We start from the raw sequence: 13263 nt of genomic DNA on the forward strand, positions 1-13263 counted from the left end.
GCTTAGATCCTGTAATAGAGATAAACAGCAGCAATTTGGAGTGGCACAGGGAGGCTGGTGGTGTGAACAACGCCTATGGGCGGCATGAAACGGGTCACTTGAGTCATACAAGGCTTTTTATCCCCCAACTCCAAACTGTGACATGTTCCATCAAACAGAGAGGAAGAGTTTTGCACCTATCTTCTCTTTTCAGCCTGATATGAGATGATGGTTAGAGAAGCCGTCCTGTAACCGGAGGGTCGCAGGTTCAAAACAAGGTGTCCATCAACAGCCATGCGTCCTGTTAAAGTGTCCTTGAGCCAGACATCCGACCACTACCTGCTTATTGATTGTACCTTGTTGTGGATAAGAGTATCATCTAAAATGTAAATGAGAGTTTAAAAAATGGGTGATTGAAGGTAGAAAAGATACAAAATGTATGTTTTCTTTGTGTGTGTGTGTGCATATGTGTGTGATTTATGCACCACCTTCACTCTGGCCATTCCCAAGTGTAAACATGAAACTATTCAGCCAAACCTGTGATGCATTTGAGGATTACTGCTTTAAAATGTCAAGTATGAGCTGGTGATTGCTCGTGAACTGCTGGTAATTAGGAAGTGAAAAGTATCTGTAATGAGACACGTGGAATTTTAAGGAAAATAAGCTCCTGTCGCTCCTTGCTTTGTGGGTAAATTCCAAATGGTAATGAAAAATTTGAAGTTGACATTCTCCTTGTGCAGCTGATATTTTATTTTAATTACTGCTTTTTTTTTAAAAAAAAATGTTATTTCTGTTTACTATATAATTCATGCACTTTTGTAGGACTGCATTATTAATGGCAGACCCACTTTTCTTAACCTCAGAGAATGACCAGTGGACCCGCTGGCTGCCTGCAGACATAAGACTAGACTACATGTTTGTTCCAAATGGACATCGAGGCACTTTTGAATGTCTGGATAAATTGTGTTTGCACATCAACACAGTATTGTCTTAATTCTTACAGCGCCTGGTTTCCCTAAAACATCTTATCTAGGGTGCAAAATGAGGAATTCTTTTTATCCGCTTGTAATTTTAGCAACATATTTTTCGGTTTTTGCTGAAATTTGAAGTTACATTGAAAGTTGAACATGGGCAAGCAAATTCAGTGATCATCTTTGTCTCTTGGCTTTAAAAAGATCAAACTCTTTTTTGAAGATGCTTTTGGGAAACCCGGGCCAAGGGCCTCATTTATAGAAAGTTTTGCCATCAAATTTTGATGAATGTACGTTGAATCAGCATAATTTATAACCCTCAAATGTGATTCAAAAACTGCTATGCCATTTCCATACCTGACATGCTCAAATCTCAGAAAGGTGTTAGTTGTATGATTTGTCATAAAATGTGATAATAAACAGTTATTTTAGGATTTTGTACTGGGAGTAGTTGAATTTTGTGCAAATTCTTGAGGCACTTAAGCGATATGTGTGTCTGCTGCTTAGTCGTGTTTAATTAATTGGCCATGTACGCTTAATTTGAAAAATCATCTTATGATCCAGTTGACGATAAAACTCAAACGCGTGTCTGTAAATGAGGCCCCTGGTTTCTCAACTTTGTATCTTTAATTTCAACATCAGGCTGGAGCTGGAGTTGAGAAATGAAATCCTAGCACTTTTTGAATTATTAGATGTACTTTTTTTCTGCTCAGATATCTGTAATATACAGTTCATTATCATTCACATCTACAAAGCAGAGAGGGAGAAATGGAGTGAAATTAAAGCCAGTAGATCAAAGGGGAAAATCATGTAATTTCAAAGCACTTCCACAAGTTTGCATTACTAAGCAAATGATACATCAAATGATAGGCCAGATTTTGCCATTTTACAGTCAATGCACTTTATCATCTTTCATCATACTGGTGACACTGCAGATTGTCTATATTCCTGAGCTGTTTTTTTTTTTTTTTCTGGGTGTGTGGGTTGGGGGGTGTTTGTTTCCAGAACTGTTATATTTACTTAAAAACAACAGAAAGGCACTCAGTCTGCTGGCAAAAAGTGAGATAACTACACATACTGACATTAAAAAAAAAAAAAAAAAAAAAAAACAGCACATAGTGGCAAATGAAAGTCATTTGTGTTTTTTGAATGTTTCCAAGGCCTTAGAGAGTCATTTCTCACATTGCCGTGTAGTGTTATCAAGTAACTCAGACAAAGAGCCCACATTGTGTTCCTCTCATTTCTGTCCGTGTGCGTCTGTGAGTCAGTCATACCTCCTTATCAGTCTCTGCATATGCATAGCCTGTTGCCTTGAGACAAAGGGGGTCACAGAGTTAACCATTGTTGGTGTGATGACAGACAGCACAGTGGAGGCACAAAGCACAAGGCAGTGGCCTGTAGGGGCTGGTATAGGCTAGCACCAAGCTCTCTCTCTCTCTCTCTCACTCTCACACACACACATTCACACAGAAAAGCATTCCTCACTCTACTTTTTTACAGCGCACACAGAAACACAATCTAGCATGTAATCCTTTTTCACATTAGTCGGTCCTTTGACCAACAGTGCAGCCATGGCAGGTTGTGTTTGCGTGCATGACGGCAAGAAGAGGTGAGCTGTGGAGATGGGGAGGCGAGGCTCATGCCGAGAAGAGAGGAGAAGAGAGAGAAAGACTGTTTGAGAGGGGAGGATTCAGAGCTTGTCATGTCAGGCAAGAGAGAGAGAGAAAATGTGTGAAGACACACTTTTGAAACACACACACACACACTTGCGATGCAGGCAGAAAGCAGACAGGCAGAGGTAAACTATCAGCAGATGCATTCCACCATGACATAAAGGGCTCTGGCCTACTCGGTAAGAGCTTGTATGGCATAAAACCCACCTGAGCAAGCTATATCTCTTTAGCAAGGGTGAAATTGAAATGTGATCTCGAAAAATTGTGTTCTGCTCAAACCCGAGGCTGGTTTGGCCGTTAGTTGTCAGACAGTTTGACTTCAATAGGGGCATTTAATGTCCAGAAATACCGTAGCGCTGCAGGCACAGAGACCACTACATCTAGTTTCAGACCAGCCATAGTTTTCAACCAGTGCTTTTAAGCCGGACAGAGAAGATCAAGTTCAGGCATGCATGGGTTTGCTCAGGTTAAGGTCAGCACAAGGATCTGGGTCTGTTGTAAATAATTTTCCTGCTTCAGGGCCATTTTGGGCATTTTCTCTGCCTAAAACTGTGGTGGTTGTTCACGCCTGCAGCTTGATGTCCACTATCTGATGTCCAGTCCATTTATCAGGGGAAGTGGCAGCCAGACAATATGAATTAAATTTAATAGAATTACACTCCAACCTGAATAAAACTAATCTTCTCATTGCTGACTCTGTCTGACTTGTTGGCTACATCAAAGCTGCGTCAATGCTTCTGAACCTAGCAGGTAACACAGTCTGGTTGGTAACTAGAAACACAACCCACTGACTTCCAGACAAAAATAAACATGCACAGACAAGATATAAAAAATGTTTATTTCCAAATATATCCCTTTGCTTCCTATTGACAAACAGTAGTTGATAAATTAATGAAAATACATGAAAACAGACAGACACACATTGTTTATTAAAAATCCTCATTGGTATCCAGAATATGTCTGCACACAGTTACTACTGGAACGAATGCAATATGGGGTTTTGTAGTCACAGCAGAGATGCCATAAATTGACTTGAGCTGTATGAGCAGACCTCCATGACTCTATTCTGTGCTGCTGGCTGAGCAGCTGAACTGATGTGTGGAGTAGTGCAATGAATGCACAAGAGAGGGAGTGAATTACACCAGAAACCGCTTTCAGAAGTACGGAGGCCTATGGAGGTCGAGAGGAAAAGAAAGTCATGTAGAAAAACAATTACTTCCACATATTGTCAAGATGCTTTAGGCTGCAAAAAAAAAAAAAAAAAAAAACCTCAGGTTATTTTACCTCAGTTTTTAGCCCATTTCTTGCCCTTCATGGCTTTTTTCCACAAGGGACTAACTAGTATAAACAGCAGTTAAAAACATGATACAAATTTCTGGACCAGGTTCATTCCTTCAGTCTGCCTCATAGTTGTGAGCTGATTGTGACCACAAGGACGAGGTTACAGGGCCCATGGGAGTGTGTCGACAGTATTATGTTACACAGCCAACGGCTGTGACAATATTGTGCCTTATTAATCATTGATCAGGCGATGCTGGTGTTCATTTCAATGCACTGGGGATACTGTTCACAGCGCTAAAGGTGATGACACATGACCAACTTTTTAAGGCAATGAACTTCATAAGTGGGTAAAGAAAAAGTAAACTTGAGGTGGAGAAAACTGTCCACCCTCCTTTAAGAAAAGCATATTTTGCCTTAGAATTTTTTTCCCCATTTTCAAGGTTGTGGCCATTTGAGCAACAACCGTCACAGTAACACTGGCACTGTATACAGTCTTTTAGTTTACATGTCACTCCGTAGAAACTCACCCGTCGCACATGATAAGCAAAGTGGCTAATCTCCCAAAACAGACAGTATTTCAAATAGTTTCCTCTGTGAGGAAAACAAGTTCATAAAAAATGTTGCATTTCCAAAATCCCGCAGTCAATTAACCTCAAGGGACATCACATTGAAAGTGAGAGATTTTAAGTTGCAGAAAGAAAATGAAGACTTGCAAGGACCAGATGGTGTCAGAAAGTTATCACTTCATTATTCACAAATGAAAATGTTTTCCCAGAGTCCTGAGGAGCCCTAACTAAAAAGAAAATCACAGGTCAGAGTTGATGGCAACGGTCTTTTCCATCTGAGGCGAGCATGTCTTGGAGGAAAGGGATGAAAGAAACTGTCCAGCTTTTTTTTTTTTTTTTTTTTTTCCATTTGTAGAGAGTGGGGCAAAGTTTCCTGTGTTCCCCTCCACTTGTCCTCTGCTGTCCCTTGCTGCCAGGGAGCCACAAAACAGAGAGAAACAGAGAGGGAGAGGAGAGAGGAAGACAGACAGAGAGAGAATATCCATTCGTCTGGCAGCATCTGTGCCCTTTAGTTTGTCCGGAGCTGGTAATCTGCCAAGAAATGTAACAGCAGAGCATTAACACGCAGCCTTCTTCCCCTCCTCACCTCCGCACATCACATCACTTCCAATATGAGCCGTATTAAAGTCCTAAACAAGATTAGCACAAATATTAGCTGTAGTACCGTGCTAAATCATATCTTGTTGCAATATTCAACACATTACAATCTTAGACGGCCACACAGGAATTGGAGGAGCAATAGCATCTAAAACCAGAACTACCAACATTAACATCTCTGTCATGAACTAGCAAAATAAGACAAATTACTATGATAATACACTCAGAATGAGACAGCTATGATTCTCCAAGGAGAGAGAATACCAGGTTATGAAATCATATTAATATCAACTGTAAACATATGACCAAGCCCTGGCATACGACATGAAATAGCAGTATATGCACATTGATGCTTGAGGGGTCGGACTGTGTGTCTCAGTCTGTGTAGGTGTGAGAGACAACATCACCGTTCAGCGATCACGTTACTGCAGATATAAGTTGTGTTATCACCTCAGGCATCCAGCTGGAGTGTGATGGAGCTCTGACTGGGATCATATTCTGGCCAGTGGGAGTTTTAATATTAGCGAAGTAGTCACTTATCACTGTATGAGTGTTGAATGCCTGTTCATCACTCATTAATAAGTCAACACAAGGTGTAAGGTATCAGAGTACAGTGCTGTTTTGTCTGTGTGTGTGTGTGTGTGCGCGTGCGAGAGAAAGTGTGTGTGCATAGTGCTCGGAGAACTGTGAACAGTAGCGCAGTATGCTGTCTCTCTCTCCCTCACCATCTTGCTGATGGTAATGATAAGAGAAAGGCGATAGCCACCTCTTTTGCTCTTTGTCTCACACTCCCTCCCTCCCTGCCACTTGATCAATCTCCTTTCCCTCCCTCTTGCTCACCTGCCCTGTTTTCCAACCTCCTTTTTCTCTCCCTCTCCTCTGCCTCCTTGCTGATGGTCGAGCAAGGCGATAGTAACCTTGGCATTCACTGAGAGCCGCCATGGGAGCCTCCTGGCACTCGGTGGCATCATTCAACCTCCCGAGCCCCTGACTCTCATCCTGACAAAGCCAAGTAATGGATATGATGGATGTGATAAAGTCAGGTTCATTCCTAGGGCGTACGGCAGGTATGAAACTTAAGGATTTTGGCAGCGGCCCAGTGGAGGTATTGGGCTTCCATCTCATTTCCATTTGCCCCTGTTCAAACCCGGGCTAGAGAGGAGGATTTTGCTGCAGCCTCGACAGCATCGTTTTCATGTTGACAATGTACAAGGTTTTATATATTTTTTTAAATCAATCATGTGTGTTATATTAATATAGAGCCAATGACTCTTGTGTTATTTCAAAATATTCAGTCATTTTCCAAGATGCTTATCCTAATTATGGTTGTGGGATGCTGAAGTCTATCCCAGCACTCATTGGGTGGAGGGAAACACCGTGGACAGATCGCCAGTCCATCGCAGGGCAGACACATTCACACACATATTCACACCTAGTGGCAATTCACTCCAATTCACCTTACATGACTTTGGACTGTGGGAGGAAACCGGAGCTCTCAGTGGAAACCCACACAGACACAGGGAGAACTCCACACAGAAAAGACTCGATCTTTCTTCGAGACCGCTGCTCCAAAGTGCTGCACACTTATTTCGACATACTTGATGTGCATTCAGGTTATGACCACAGGCTGGTGGGCTAGTAAAAATTTAAGGCTGAAACCTCTCGTCGTCCTCGCCTCTCCCAGTGACAGACCCAGGTAATGAATATGACTGATGTGATGCAGGTGGGTTCATTCCCAGGGCAGCAATTAAATCAGAAGGTTCTGGGCTCTAGCTTTGCTTAGCCAATTTGACTGCCATAGCTACAACTTTTTTTCTAAGCTCCCATTTAAATACTGATATGTGAGAATACTTTTGCACTAGCCTAGCTGAGGATTTGAAAGCCACAAGCTCGCTTGGCATCCTGTGTCAGTGTCATTCAAAGTCCCCAAGGCCATGGCTCATGATGGCAGAGGCAGGTAATGGATATGATGGATGTGATACAGCTGGGTTCATGCCTAGGGCATACAATGAATAGTGGTGCAGCGAGAGACAGATTCTCTCACTGCTCTGTGATGAAAAACCTCATATCTCCAAAAAAGAAATAAAAAATAACAAACATGTTTTCAGATTGTAGTCTACACACTCATCATTGTTTTCTTTTTTTTTTTTTTTTATAGATGTGGCTCTTCTAACAGTCTCTGGATATGCTGGGTAGGGACCTCACAAATATGTATCACAATAAATGGAACACAATCCATTTTTATCAGGATACACTGCAATATTCTAGAGAATATAGTTGGAGTTCAAAAGATGAAAATCACTAATAGTGCAGCTCCTAGATTTTCACACAGCAGGAGCACTGATATCAAGGCTCATGTTCCTGAAGCTTCAAAAATGAACAGGAGCACTGATCCGGTAAGGGAGAATGTTCCAGCACTTCAGTGTAACTTCACAGCTGAAACAAGGCCTAAGTCAGCTGTGTATTTGTGTGTGTGTGTGTGTGTGTGTGCGTGCATGCGTGTAGGTATATAGGTGTGTGTGTGTTATCTTCTCACCTCCACTCTGTGTGATGTAGCGTACCCATGGTAATGCCTGGTAACCACTCTTCTCAATGATCTTCAGGTAGCGCACCTAAGGGCGCACAGACATGTTAAAAATAGTTCTCTCAGACACACACACACACACACACACACACACACACACACACAAAAACACAATCATGCACAGAGCCATACTAACTCAAATGCTCCCTCTCCAGTCAGTATTTTTCAGCCTCCACAGTACACATTATCATAAACCTCATATATCTTAGTGGTTATGACATTAATATTTAGATAATCCATCTGCATTAGTTTGTTCCTGCTTGCCCACTCAAAGCAGGGGATATACTGTAAACTTGAAAGGGAAAAATGACCTTATGAAACATGTTATGCCCTGATGAGGGTCTCTTGAAAAAACATATGTCTTTGTCATCATCATTTCATGGCATTTCTGTTTTATCAAACGATACACACGCAGAGCAAATTACAGTGAAGCTTAAGAGCCAGATTTGAACTGACAGCATTATAAAAGCTTGGTTTGTGCCACGCCCAACAAAGTTATAGAACAATTCTACATTTTTGGGTGTTATTCTTTAACTATTTTTCTTGGCTTCTTGGTAAAACATGTGTTTAGGTCAGTTGTTTGAACAAGTTCTGTCTACTGAAATATCTTTCAGCAGGCCACCTGCATCTGCACTCCAACGACCCCGACTGTGAATTTGTGTGAATGAATAAATGTGCGCAGACCAACCAACCATGTTGCTGCTTTCAGTCCTTTTTTTCCTCCACCCCAAAGTTTTTTTCTTTCACTTCCTACTACTCGTTCCCCAAATGTTTGAAAGATGCACTCTACCACTCCCGTTCCTGAAAATTCACAGCGGTGTATCCATGAAGCGAGTGTGCGCAACAGCCAAGGCAAGTGGTGGCACTAAGCCAAAAAGGTCAAGTTGTGAGTCGGAAAGAGAACATGACAAGAAATGTAACAAAAAAAAAAAAAAACACCGCGTTTGGTTTAGCCTGACTATGCAGACACACAAATAAGCAAAGTTTGTCCTCAGCTGGCCTACATACTGCTGTGATGTATACTTTTGGAGGAGGGAGGGAGAGAATTTGCAAAGAGATCACATACAAAGTTGCTGCTCTTGATACCATCTAGTGGTCAAGAAAAAACTGCATTTTAAACAAAACAAAGTAGGTGAAAGAAAGACTCTGTAATGTGATTTAGAAGCAGATCCTACCTGAATCCCCGACACAGTGAAATACGGGATCTCAAAGTTGACTGTGATTGGTCTCTTCGCCTCAAGCTCGTCACTCTCCACACTGGGCAGTCCAAAGTGAGCCCGCATTATGTACTCCTTGCCGCCCTGAAATGCATGCAAACGCACAAACAGAAAACAGAGAGAGCCACAATGTGTTACTAGACCCGGTAAACCATTACATTCTGCAGAGCTGCTGTTCAGAAACCCTTTCAGATTAGGCAGTGTAATCTGTTTGATGAATTCTGCTGCCAACACATTTCCCAAGTGTCAGATTGCAATTAACACAAGGGCGTGTCATCCCCAAACAAAACAGACCTTGTAATCAGACAATTCCCATGTCATATCAAGCTGGATAAGATGTCAATTTATGACTTTCACAGGCAAATAAATCAAGCAATTTCCAATGTGCCTGGGTTAAAATGGTTCATCGTTCCTCATACAAGCTTATATGCAACACTTCACCGCAGCATTGTGCTTCCATGTTTGGTTTGACTTGCAGTAAATCTGTTGCCCTTTTGACTTGAAATAAACCAAAATGAAATGAGAAACCACACTGTGTGGGAGGCCTGAATAGATAAAAAAAAAACAAACTACACATTACTATCCCTTGCTAAAATACAGCCATTTTTTTTTTAATTTGCAATAAAACCTACAGTTGCTGTGGAAAGACTGTTTGTGCAAATGCCTTATCAATGCTCATTGTTGATAAGAAAATATATCCTTTTTGCATAACAAACCCTTTTTTTAATAAGAAAATATGCTAACGAAATAGTTGGCTGCAAAAGATGACTTATTATCTAAAAATAGCTTTCTAAAAATGATTCATGTGTCTGAATATTTTTTCCCCTGCTAAAGGAGGATATGGTTTGAGCTGTCAGTAGCAGGGTGGGTCTGAAAGCTGCAGGACTGTGGATGAGTGTCTGTATGACAGTCAGTTACTGCTGTATGCTTCTTCGAACACTCATCAGACACTACGGCCGTGGTTACACTTACAATCTGATTTTTGTCATCCAATCATGACGGGACCCATTACCTGAGATCGGAGCTCGCTTGCATTTGGATCCGATCAGCCAGACCACATGCAAGATGGAGATGACCTGGCTGGCACTGAGTTCAGATTTCAGAGAGGTGTGAACAGTATGTGGGTATGATCCACATAATTTATCAATACATATAGGAATGCATGGATATAGGAAGATTTCCATGCAGGAATATATCTGATCACTATACGGTCAGGCAGGTTGCACTTAAGTGTCACGTCTGGACACATGTATGCAGACACAGCTGAGTTCTGATCTGGCCCATCCGATCACAAAAGTTGCCTTGAAAAGATAAGTGGAACCACGGCCTACAAGTCACACTGTCATTCCCTGAAAAAAAAAAAAAAAGCTATTTTACAGCGTTCAAAGGTTGACAATGATGGAACAAACTGTGCTTCCAAGTCATACAGAACCTGGATAATGACATGTCACTAGTAATGGCAATACTTATTAACCTTCTTTGACAGGAGGAAGGTATAATGAATTACGGAGGAGATGCTGGAACGTGAAAGATAAGAGGAACCTAAATTGAAGTGACGCTCTATTAGTTTATGAATGTATTTTAAGTCTCAAAGTTTCATTTGAAAAGTTCATGCGTTCATGACACAGGCGAGACTTGACACTAAATTTCAGAGGGGAACACGAATTACAGCAGAGAGATGGTGTGTGTGTGTGTGTGTGTGTGTGTGTGTGTGTGTGTGTGTGTGTGTGCGTGTGTGCGTGCGAGTTGAGGGTGGGGGGAGATGTGTGTGGTGGAAGAAAACTCTGAAACCTAATCCTATTAAAACAGCAAACACACTGTGATGATCATATGCTGTGAAACATGGCAACTGTCTTGGAATAAAACTCACAGTTCATGTCACTACTTGTAAGACTGGTTTCATACATAATGGACTATGGCTCGAAAATCTGTCAAAATTTTCATATCAACCAGCGGTAGAATTTTAACTTTTACTTTTGTGTTCATTGTTGTTGTTCTGACAAAGAACATAACACGATTCTCACCAATACAGATTGATTTAGATCAATTCTGTAATTAACCAACTTTTTATTTCGTGTCAGCTGTGCTGTTGTTGTGATGATGTGCCACAGATGAGCCTGTTTTGGGAAAACACTGTAATTGCAACATTTCCTTCTCAGCAACGTGACACAGGTGCAGGTGGAAATTAAATTTTGTTGTGTTGCCACAGCTCATCTCACTCACAGGAGACAATGAGGACTATGCAAAATCATCGCTGCCACACAAAAAAGCCACTTTTTGTGACTTCATGAGTCACAATTTTGTTTTTTCTCGTTTGTTTTTTTGTTTTTTCCTCACAAGTGTGGCTAAACATTACTAGAGGACTCGCACAATATTAAACTATGCCTGTGGACACTGGAGAACATTGAGCAACAACCAGAAAAAACAAGACAGATGAAGCAGAGGTGGCCTCCTTCAAACACAAACAGCTTCAGACCAACAACATGGTTATCATGCTCTCTCCAGTGTCCAAAGACTTATTTCAATATTGTGCAGTTCATCCAGTCATGTTAAAATCCTCTTTATTTGTGAAACTATGATGGAAGTCTCTTAAAATACTGATTATCTTGGACAAGCTAATTAGGCGATCAGACCACAGGCTGAAGCTACTGGCTACAAGACCCCTCACAAGTGAATGCACATAGCTTATAAACTACGTCAGAATTATTTAAAAAAAATCACAAGCACAAGAGTCACAGTTCTGAGTTATACAATCACAAATCAGAATTTTGAGTTATTAAGTTGAAATTGCAATTAAGAACAAACAAACAAAAAAACAAACAAAAGTTATTAAGTTGCAATTCTGAAAAAGGCACACTTATGCATTATGAACTTGACAACAGTTGTGAGAAAAAAAGTCACAAATGTTAAAAAAAAAAACAACAACACAATTCTTCCAATTGGGACTGGAAAAAGTCAGCATTTTGAGATATGAAGTCAGCTGCAGGGGAAAAAACCTCACAATACTGAGTTATTAAGTCACAATTATCGAGAAAAAACTCAATATTTAGCTATTATTTATTCATTTATTTATTCGCTCATTTTGGGGATGGTAGACTCCGAAAGAGGACCTTTAAGAAAAGCAACCAAAATGAAAAAAAAAAAAAAAAAAAAAAAAAAACCCCGGACTGAACTTACTGCTGACTCACTGCTGATGCTGATCTAACAGTCTATCACCCAACCCTATGATTCACCGTACAGAGGTAAACAGATGTTGCACTGCAGTGACAGTGACAAAACAAGACAACAACAGTTCTGCCATTTCAAAATGCACTTCACTTCGGGTTACAAGCTCCTCTGTTAAACTGCAGGATGTGCCACACTTACAGGGAAAGACTTGATGTTCCACTGCACCACGTTCTTCTCCGGCACCCATTTGGCACTGCCTGTGCTGGTCTTGAACTTGGGTGAGTCGGCGTCACTGGGCACCGGCACCAATATGGACACATTGTTGGCGGTGGAGCGGCTCTTAAACTGACTGCGGGCCTGGGATGGGTGAGAAGTGGGACGGGGTAAAGAATCAAGCATGGGGGGCTGGCTTACCCACAGCTTTACTGTTGTTAATAAAACACAAAATGTGAGGCACGCTGCAGTGAGGGGTGGTCTGGGAGAAATGAATGACTTCAATCCAGCAGATCATCATTTTTATGCACTTCATTTGCACATTGCAGGCTGTTATTTGAGGCCTATATGCCCTTCACTATAGGTCAGAAGAGAAGTGGCTTCACCCCTGTGATGTATGTGTAATAAATATTAAATAAGGTTTCAGTAGAGGGACAAGATCAGTGGATGGGGATGTAGTGGTGCACTATGTGTGTGTGTATGTGTACATATATGTGCATGTGCATGTGCGTCACTCATCATTACCTTGACCTTGATCTCCACACGGCTGTGGGAGAACTTCTCAATCACACTCTCGATCCATATGAGAGGCTTCACCTGCCAGAGAGAGGGGACAAGGTCAGGGGGGCGAGCCCAGAACTAAACCCACATGACAACACATCGCCGATGTAACACAGCTGATAATGAGGAGAGAGAGAGAGAGAGAGAGAGAGAGAGAGACAGAGAGAGAGAACATTATTATTTACAATCTGTTGTCTAGGTGGGTCCCAGTTTCCACATTGGAGATAATAAAGCCAAAGTCAGTTGAACGTGTAACCACTATTATTACTGTACAACTACTACTACTACTATTACAAGCACTGATACTACCACTATTACCACTACTATCACTACTGTACTATTACCACGACTACTACTACTGCTGCTGCTGCTGCTTCTACTATCATTACAATCACAATCACATCACAGGGTTCCCACTCTATACCAAATGTCTGACTTAATATGACACGACTT

At 41.3% G+C, this 13263-nt stretch overlaps 1 protein-coding gene across 1 annotated transcript in view; it reads right to left on the reverse strand.

Moving 5' to 3' along the window:
- Positions 1 to 3442: 3442 nt before the first annotated feature.
- The window catches only part of ap1m3 (adaptor related protein complex 1 subunit mu 3), a 38294-nt gene continuing 28473 nt past the window's right edge, over positions 3443 to 13263 (reverse strand). Inside the window, exons 8-12 of the mRNA XM_030050268.1 lie at positions 12775 to 12846; positions 12235 to 12393; positions 8827 to 8952; positions 7604 to 7679; positions 3443 to 5001 (exon numbers count right to left, since the gene is read on the reverse strand). Of these exons, the coding sequence (XP_029906128.1) occupies positions 4979 to 5001; positions 7604 to 7679; positions 8827 to 8952; positions 12235 to 12393; positions 12775 to 12846 (456 nt within the window). The 3' untranslated portion in view covers positions 3443 to 4978. The remainder of the gene's footprint in view (positions 5002 to 7603; positions 7680 to 8826; positions 8953 to 12234; positions 12394 to 12774; positions 12847 to 13263) is intronic.

The sequence above is a fragment of the Myripristis murdjan genome, chromosome 4, assembly GCF_902150065.1.
Source record: "Myripristis murdjan chromosome 4, fMyrMur1.1, whole genome shotgun sequence".
Taxonomy (NCBI): domain Eukaryota; kingdom Metazoa; phylum Chordata; class Actinopteri; order Holocentriformes; family Holocentridae; genus Myripristis; species Myripristis murdjan.